The 9,129-nt window shown below is 37.8% G+C and overlaps 1 protein-coding gene across 1 annotated transcript; it reads right to left on the bottom strand.

The window, feature by feature from the left end:
* Positions 1–446: 446 nt before the first annotated feature.
* Positions 447–8,367, bottom strand: LOC137589652 (sodium-coupled monocarboxylate transporter 1-like). Its single transcript, XM_068307515.1, has 17 exons — positions 8,134–8,367; positions 7,236–7,355; positions 6,407–6,472; positions 6,243–6,294; positions 6,049–6,116; positions 5,883–5,921; positions 5,577–5,692; positions 5,284–5,424; positions 4,385–4,514; positions 4,144–4,232; positions 2,941–3,050; positions 2,745–2,812; positions 2,532–2,618; positions 1,673–1,884; positions 740–843; positions 576–664; positions 447–494 (listed from the first exon to the last, which is right to left on the bottom strand). The coding sequence occupies exons 1-17, from the start codon at positions 8,365–8,367 to the stop codon at positions 447–449; spliced, it is 1,773 nt and encodes a 590-aa protein (XP_068163616.1).
* Between the last annotated feature and the right edge of the window lie 762 nt (positions 8,368–9,129).

Here is a 9,129-nt window from a genome sequence, read left to right on the forward strand (position 1 = left end):
GATACAGCTAAAGATGTTTAAACAGTATTTTGAACTGTCTTAATTTTAGACCGGAAGCAGACACTTGGAAATCAGTCACACTACCGTATGTACAGAGAGTACACAGTTGGAAGGAGAATTGATTATTTTGACTTTATATCAGAGGTAGCAGTGTACATGTATTTCAAATTGCCTGTTCTCAGTATAGAGCTCACATCGGTGACTTTTAGGCAGGTGAAATTCAGGACCACGGACCAGTTTGGGAAAATACATTTCAAATAGTTCAGTTGAGTATCTGTCAGCTGTATGAACTTGATTAAAAAACAAAAATATAAAACAGGACCTTTAAGTCACATATTAACTTAAAGTGCAGTATTCACACGATGAACAACAAAACATGATTGCAGATTTTAACACAACCATGAATTATTTCATTTGGAACTTGTGGGTCTAAATCCGTCTCAATATCACAGTCTGCTCTCGGTTGTATTCGACTTTGCTTCTCTACTCATGACCTGAAAGGGAAAAGCACAAAATAAGATCAGGGTCTGTCAGCTGTCATCAGGCTGATATTGTTTCTCTGCTGCAGCACTTACTCTGTCTTTGATCAACATGAACAGGTAATAAAAAGTTGTGTCTTCTTTCATGAATGTAACCCTTGAATCCACTCTGGACCTCTGACCCCCTAATACATACAATACAGCATCATTAAGGTTCATTTGTTGTATTTAAATATCACTAACAAAACTTGTTGTTTTACCTGTAAACAAGCTGACCACAAGTCCAACAATGATGGTTGTTACAGTTCCAATAGGACCAAAGTAGAGATAGGAAGGAGACTGCCAGATATCTGCTAGCTGATGGCTGGTGGTGGAAGAAGAAAATAAGTACAGTGCGCCCTTGTTCCTCGCGGTTAATGTGTACCAGGAACCACATGCGATTAACAAATTAATTTACGGTAATTAAAACGTTTATGAACCCTCCCCATACTGATAATAAACCACCTTCTATCTGCATTACCTTTTTTGTAAGCTGCACCCTTATTATTTTGTCTTGGGTGCTGACATTTAGCCTCACCTATGGAAACAATCGCATCCATTGCAGTACAAATGTTTGGATTTTTCCTGGTTTTCGCTTGGCTTCTCCTGCGTCTTCATCTGTACTGTCCACAGTAACATCTGTCTCGTTTTCTTCATTAAATTCTGATTGTTTTTTAGTCAAGAAAGCACTCATTGTCACAACTCGTCGCTCTCTCACTGCAGTGTGTAAAATGAGCAGACGTCGTGTTCCCATTTGGTCAATTTTGATAAAGCTGAATCACGCAGGTGAGTCTCAAGAAAAACTTGCGTGAGACCTATGACATATGGGTGTCAAAGACGCAAGGATGCATGCTAAGAAATATAAGAATACTTTGAAAAAAATACAATGAAAATATTGTATTATCCATAATGTTTGGATACAACTGTATATGCAATGGCACTCCAGCATACTGTTAAAAAATGCAAATATCTGTATGATTGGGATTTGTATCTATTCTAAATAACTGATTCATCTGTTTCCTTGAGCAATGTTATACATTTCTAGACCATAAAACCGGAAGGATTGTTCAGGTCAATTGATCCCACATATGCCTGCTTGGTTGCTCTCTCTATACTATAAGTTAGTCATTCACTACAACTGGTTACACACTTACTTGCCATCACCGTTTAGGGATGTGATGATGGAGATAGATTCTTTTGGAAAAGCAGTGGAGGTCCAGTTGAAACTGTCTGTAGCGTTGAAATCACAGCCCTCAGTACTCAGTGGCAGAGGTCGGGCCATTGCAGGAGAGGGGGGATATATCAGACCTCCAATGCTGACACAGGAGGAGGCAGCCAACCCCAACAAAAGACCTGATAAAGCCCCCTGTAGAAAAACTGTACATTAAATCTCATACATATCAAAACAAGTGATAAGGTCAACTGAAACCAACAATTGTATTGTGAACAAATACCTGGAATTTTTGACTAATAAATGACAACCCATGATTTACAGATTTCCAGTGTAATGCCTGTTAATACATTTCTGCATAATTTTATGGCAAATCACTAATCTGAACAAACAACTGGGCTGATGGAGTAGAAAAAAAGTCACCCTGACATATATGTATTTTCAAATTTGAATTTAAGGTTATCAGACATAAATATTCCAGGTTGTAGAGGGGAAGACCTTAAGATAGTTAATGTGGGATAGTTGTTTTTTTTTTTTGGGGGGGGGGGGGGGTTCATGCAAAGTTTAGTAAAGTGACCAACTGAAAGGCACTGTTTCCTTAAATAAAATGAGATAAAAACAGTTCTAAGAGTTTCAACATTTTTAGAAATATTATTGACCCTCTATACAATGAAACAAAATATAAGAAAGATCTTTAGTGCTTTTGGACATGTCAGTGTTAACAACATAGTTCACTTCAGCTCCAAAATCTACAGAACACAGCAGAAATCATTTTTCCATTTCACGCATTCCATAAATCACAGAAGATAAGGCAAAAGCTATCATGAAGAGAAGGGACTTACTTTGGAATTGGTGAATGGAAAAAGGATACCCAAAATGAACGTGCCCAGTAATGGACCTCCAGTAGCAGTGAAAACAGTGACACTTGCCTGAAACAAAAATGAGGATGATGATAACCTTGCTCTGTTGCAGTAAGACTTTTTAAGACTCTAAAATATATGGCTACTTTCTTAATTAAATAATTGTGATACAAACATATCACAGATCAACTGTACCTGTATCATTGTTCCCAAGACTGAAGCTAGTCCAGCCAAAGCAATGCATAAAATCCCATAAAAGACGGCTGGAAATAAAATTCAGTAATGGGATTTTAATTCTGTACAGTTTTACAGCCGCAGACTGACATTCAGACACACTTATGATCATGAAACAAATTCATGCAGTCGATGCAAACATGGAGCATCTACTCACTCAGTCCTTTGGATAACCATAACAGATGCTTCTCTGACATGTTAGTGTATGGTTTAATCAAGTCTTCCAGTGTAACTGCAGCCAGTGCATTGATGCTGGTAGAAACTGTACTGTGGTGAAAGGACAATGACATTATGTCTTTGTAGATTCTCATTTATCCAGGTTATCCAAAGCTGTTAAATTCAATCCACTGGACTTTATTGTCTTCAAGAAACTTTAAAATCCAGTGGATTGATTTACAGTTTTGGATAACAATGAAATTATTTAATAGTAATAATAAATTTGTCAATTTATTCTACTAAAGCACTGATAATGTAAAGTTAGGTGATATTGAATGCTGTTCAAATTGATTTTTTCATATTTTTTAAAAATATATACTGTACATTCATCAGCCACTTTATTAGATACACCTTGCTAGTATCGGGTTGGACCCCCTTTTGCCTTCAGAACCTCCTTAATCCTTCGTGGCATGGTTTCAAAAAGGTACTGGAAACATTCCTCAGGAAGTTTGGTCATATTGACATAATAGCATCAATCAGCTGCTGCAGATTTGTCGGCTGCACATCCATTATGCAAATCTCCCGTTCTACCACATCCCAAAGGTGCTCTATTGGATTGAGCTCTGGTGACCGTGGAAGCCTTTTGCATACAGTAAACTCATTGTCATGTTCAAGAAACGAGTCCAAAAGATGATAAGAGTTTTATGGCATGGTGCCTTATCTTACTGGAATTAATGATCAGAAGATGGGTACACTGTGGTCATAAAGGGATGGCCAGCAACATTGCTCAGGTAGGCTGAGGCATTGAAACAATGTTTGGTGCAATAATTGGTACTAAGGGGCTCAAAGTGTGCAAAGAAAATATCCCCTGTACCATTCCACCACAACCAGCCTGAACAGTTGATACATGGCAGGATGGATCCATGCTTTCATGTTGTTGACGCCATATTCTGACCCTACCATCTGAAGGTTACAGCAGACCAGACACACACACACACACGCACGCACGCACGCACGCACGCACACACACACACACAGTCTATTCATACAGTATGCAATGGGGAGAAAACACCTATGAGATAATTACTGCATTTAAATTCTTACCAGATGTTAACAGTTATAACTACAGCAATCATCATGGTAGAGTTTAAAATTATGAGTGGGCACATTGAACCTACAGTACATAGTGGAATAACTCATGAACCTCAGAGCGCCGCTCCAGACTGCTGCAACAAATAGTCCAGGAAGGCCAGAATGGTCAGTCAAGACGTACATCACCAAATACGGCATCAGCTGAGAAAAATAGATTACAGTGATTAATGTAGTGTTACAAAACGTAGTATTTAACTGACTCCCAAATACCACGTAGCGTAGTACTGTATTTGAGAGCCATATGTCAAGAAATTAAATCCTTGGCTATACTGTGCATGTATGTCTCTTTGTACCTGATCAAGAGACGAAACTTGTCCAGCTGTCCATGGATCACAGTTCTTATAAACTGAGAAGAGGCACATTCCTGCAAACACTGTGAACACCAGGAAAGTGCACATACCCACCATGTAGATGTACAGAGCTCTGGGGAAAAAGTAACAATGAACATTATTGCCAGTAAAGGCAAAATACATTTAAAGGTCTCATTTTATACTCTTTTTAATCAATTTTACACAGCTGTCTGACATCCAACTACACTTAATTCAAAAGGTATTGCCTAAAACTGAAACGTGGTTCTGAATTTCAGCTGTCTAAAAGTTTCTGAAACCATCTCTACTGAGAATATTCTGTTTCTGTGCCTGCATCATTAAACGCAAATGAGCTCCGTTTGTCAATGCCTTCCTTGTAGTAGCCGGGACGTTGTCAGTAAAAATTATACACAACCACGGTCTCTTCTGTTCCTCTTAGGCTGGAACAGAACATAAGCACTTATGTTCATTTGTAGAACCAACAACTGAGCAACTTATGAGTCTGGATGACGACATTGCGACACACTGCTACCTTACGATGGACACACCAAACTTCCCCCCGGGGATGGAGAGAAGGGGATGTTCTCCCACAGATAGGGCCTGGCTATGCAAATCACTCCTTTTGTTATGTCACAAAATGAGTGATTCTGATCAGCACGTTTGAGCACCATATCACAAGTTTTTGGGCTGTAGTTTTTAATTTAATTTTTTTTTATTTGACATCCCAAGATAAAGATACCCACCAATTCATCAACAGAATAAAAAACAAAAACAAAGCAAAAACACTTTATCGTAATCTAACTGATATTTCATACACAAGTTTCACAAACTGCAGTTTCATTCTTTAAACCATATACCAATAAAATTAAGAAAGTTTGACTCACATTCTGGCATGAGTGATGGTCTTACAAGAGACATATCTCTGAACCTGGGGTTGGTGTATCCCACTGATAACAAGATTGTTAAGTGTTCCTCCAATTACCAAGGTCCAAAAAGTGTATTTCCTCATAGGGTTTATATCAAAGCTAGTGAAACACAATGAAAGATTCTGGTCCAAATTATTCATACCAGTGTTTCAAGACAAACCATTGAAATACATGTACCTCAATACAAATAATTGAACAAAACAATTACAATCAAAGTAAGTACTTCAACAAAAAAAGAAGAAAAAACTCACTCCAAAAAGTTGAGTCTTCCTCCTTGCTGTGAATCTGAAATGACTTTGAAGAGTCCGCCTTGTAAGATCACAGACTTAATGATGACAGCCATGAAACCTGAAATCATTATTCCAATCTAGGAGATAAAATAATACATTTTATCTCCAACCCAAAAGTTGTTCCTTTCCAACCTTTGGGTGGGAAAGTAACAGCTGCATTTTCTTATTACTTGTTTTTTGGTTGTCTACACTGCTGTATTGGACACACCTATAGGCAATATATTGAACATGACACAGCTCAATTTTTTTCTCCATAGAGAGGCTTACCTGAAACACATCTGTCCACACCACCGCTTTCAATCCACCCTGTAATGATATAGACCACAAATAGATGTTGCACTTATGTCAATCCTCCACAGTCTACCCAAACATACCTCTATAGATAATGGCAAAAATCAGCTATGCAGTATGATGTTTATTTTTGTTTACTAACCAATGTGCAGTACAGAGTGCACACAATCCCTGTTGTAATAATTCCACCCCACAAATCTATATCAGCAACTTGACAGAAAGAGGGAGAACAAAGGACAGAAGCCATCATTCTCAAATAGCACAGTAAAGGTCATTAGTAATTTCCTGATGTTAGTAATAATTTGATGTGAACACCGTGGAATGAAAGCAACCTACTTTGGCTTAAAGCAAGGGCTGGACCATAGATGACAATTCCAGTGTAGAGCAACTGTGTGAAACAGAGAAAGGTAATACAGACATAGATTTCCTTCATGATTCAGATCTTGATGATAGCCTCATTGGTAAATGTATTATTATGTATTGTGATGCTTCTCACTCACTGTCTGAAAAATAAAGATCACAGTTCCTAGGAGACGGGTGGCTCTGTTGAAACGCATTTCCAAATACTTCATATTGACAAAAAAGGGACAGAAAGAGCATTCTTGTAAAACATTGATCCACTCAATATACAGTATATCTATCTGTTGACTGACTAACCGTCAAAGATAGATGGAGATGGACAGACAGACAGATGAACAGCACATCTCCAAAGACTACGTACTGTATATACACTACAGTACTATGAAATACATACTCAATTTATTTCTCACTTAACTGTTATGAGTTTGAGGACTGCTTGTTGTTTCCTGGCTCATTTTAAAGTCTATTCTCCCTAGTACACTTTCCCTCTTGTGTGATGATCTAAATGTTTTCAACTGCATTTACTTCCAAAACTAGGATTTCTTGGAACAAATCTCAGAAAGGACTTTCACAGCTCTCACTGACTAGCATTGAAAATGACAGACTCAGAAGTCTGTCACCATTGCCAATAGTTTTTTTATTTTGTTTTTTCTTATCCATCTGTTCCCGTAGTTTGTCTGTTTATTTGTATATCCACACATTCTATACTACCTGGTCCTCAAGCAATGTCTCGCCACTGTTACTGCTTCCCTATGCTGATTGTTATCAGCTACAGCTTGTTATCCCTGCCTACTATTGCATGTGGTTGCTGCCCTTCTGTGCGATTTTGTGATAGCCATTAACCTCTGTGTCTTTCATGACAGCCCTACTCTTATATTTCCTTGTTTTTTGGAGATGCTGATATATAGTTGTACTTGTAAGACATTCTTTCTGCACGTATCGGCTAGCTAATCATACACTCAGTCTTACCTCATAGGCGCTAGTGATGGCCATTCTGTAGAAGAATGGGAGAAAGACTTCAGATACCACCACCGTTGCTAGTATATAGCCGATGCCAAAATATAAACAGATGGCTCCATAAATGTACGTCTACAAAACAGGAATGTTTCCAATTAGTCAATTATGACAGAAACTGAAAAAAAAGGAGACAGTAATTAATAATGAACCATCCATCCATCTGTCCATTTTCCTTTTTGGATAGATTATGTTTGTCTAATTGTATATTATGTACAGTATTTTCCGCACTATAAGGCGCACCTAAAAGCCTTTAATTTTCTCAAAAACTGACAGTGCGCCTTATAATCCAGTGGGCCTTCTTTGTGAAAAAGATTTTGAAATAGGCCATTCATTGAAGGTGCGCCTTATAATCAGTTGCACCTTAAAATCCAGTGCGCCTTATATATGAAAAAGGTTTAAAATATGCCATTCATTGAAGGTACGCCTTATAGTCCAGTGCGCTTTATAGTGTGGAGAATACTGCATATTATGTATTGTCTAATTGTATATTATTTATATTATGTATAATTATGTTTGTCTAATTAATCCTGATGTTATGTTAACTAGATAAACATCATTAAATACATGTAACAGATTATGCGAGTTAGCTCCAAAACGAATTGTTGTTATTTTTATTGATTTATGAGCGAGCATGAATGCAAAGCCAAGCTCAAATATATATTTACTTCTATATTCCTTATCTCTATAACAAAATAGGTTTCCAGTGTCACTGGTGTTTCATTCTAAATAACAGAAACAAAGAAAGGTCAGTAAGCACAGCAGCTAGATAAGAAATACCTGGTCAGAAAATTATTATTTAAAAGTGTTTTTTACCTTCAAATTTTGATGTAAAGAACAGTATCAATTTTACCTCAGCTGGAGTGGACAACACTGTGATTGAAGACATGAAGCTGGCAGTCAAAGATATGGAAACAGGAAAGGCTGTCAGTATTCGACCCCCTGTAAGGAAGTCTCTGGAACTTTCTTGACCCCTGTTGGCCCATACAAAGTAGACCCCGATGGAGGTAGACACCACCAGCATGAGAGCAAACACCACATAGTCAGCTGCCACAAGGGAGCCAGCTACAAGCGAATCCCCTGACATTTTTCTTTGACTCTGACTCTAGTAATACTCTAGTTTAATTTATCTTTGCACTCAGACTTAACCCAGTAATAACTAACTAAAGATTAAAATGGAATTGACCTTCTGTCTTGACAATGAACTGCAGAACTCAAACAACCCTTTCATCATAAAAACATAAATTTTTTATGTGTTCACCTGTTTGAATGGAAAAATTTCAGCCGCCAGTTCTCTACATCCACCAATATGTTAGATGTTTTAATTAAAAGTTAAAGAATTTTTCACTAGTAACACTATTTGACATGATGGTAGGTTTAAAATTCTATAATGAAAGTTTTACACGGAGGTGTAATTTAGCATTCATTGTTTACAGGGGAGATGAGAGCTCAAAGATCTTGATCTGACCTGTAACTTGCCAGGTAAATGATGGACTCGTACCTGTACAGTTACTGATTGGCTTGCAACATTGCAAAACCATACAAACATCCAACAGCAAGTTGGCAGGTGAATGCGATCATTTCACTTTCTGACTGTAAGGTTGCAGCCCCTGAGTATGCATTGTAAATTTAAATGTATTAACGAAAGCAGTGTTTGGTTACTGTGAGAAATGTTTGCATTAAAGTTCTCAGAGACATTGTGCCATTTGGGATTGGCCTGAGTAAATACAGTAAGGGGCATATCACTGACCCTAACAAGTGATTACCCTTCCTGGATTGCAGAGGGGCCAAGAAGTGAGGAGGTCCAGGAAACTAGAAAGTGAGCATTTGTGTGCAGTAAAATGTAAAT

This window comes from Antennarius striatus, chromosome 22, assembly GCF_040054535.1.
Source record: "Antennarius striatus isolate MH-2024 chromosome 22, ASM4005453v1, whole genome shotgun sequence".
NCBI classification, from domain to species: Eukaryota; Metazoa; Chordata; class Actinopteri; order Lophiiformes; family Antennariidae; genus Antennarius; species Antennarius striatus.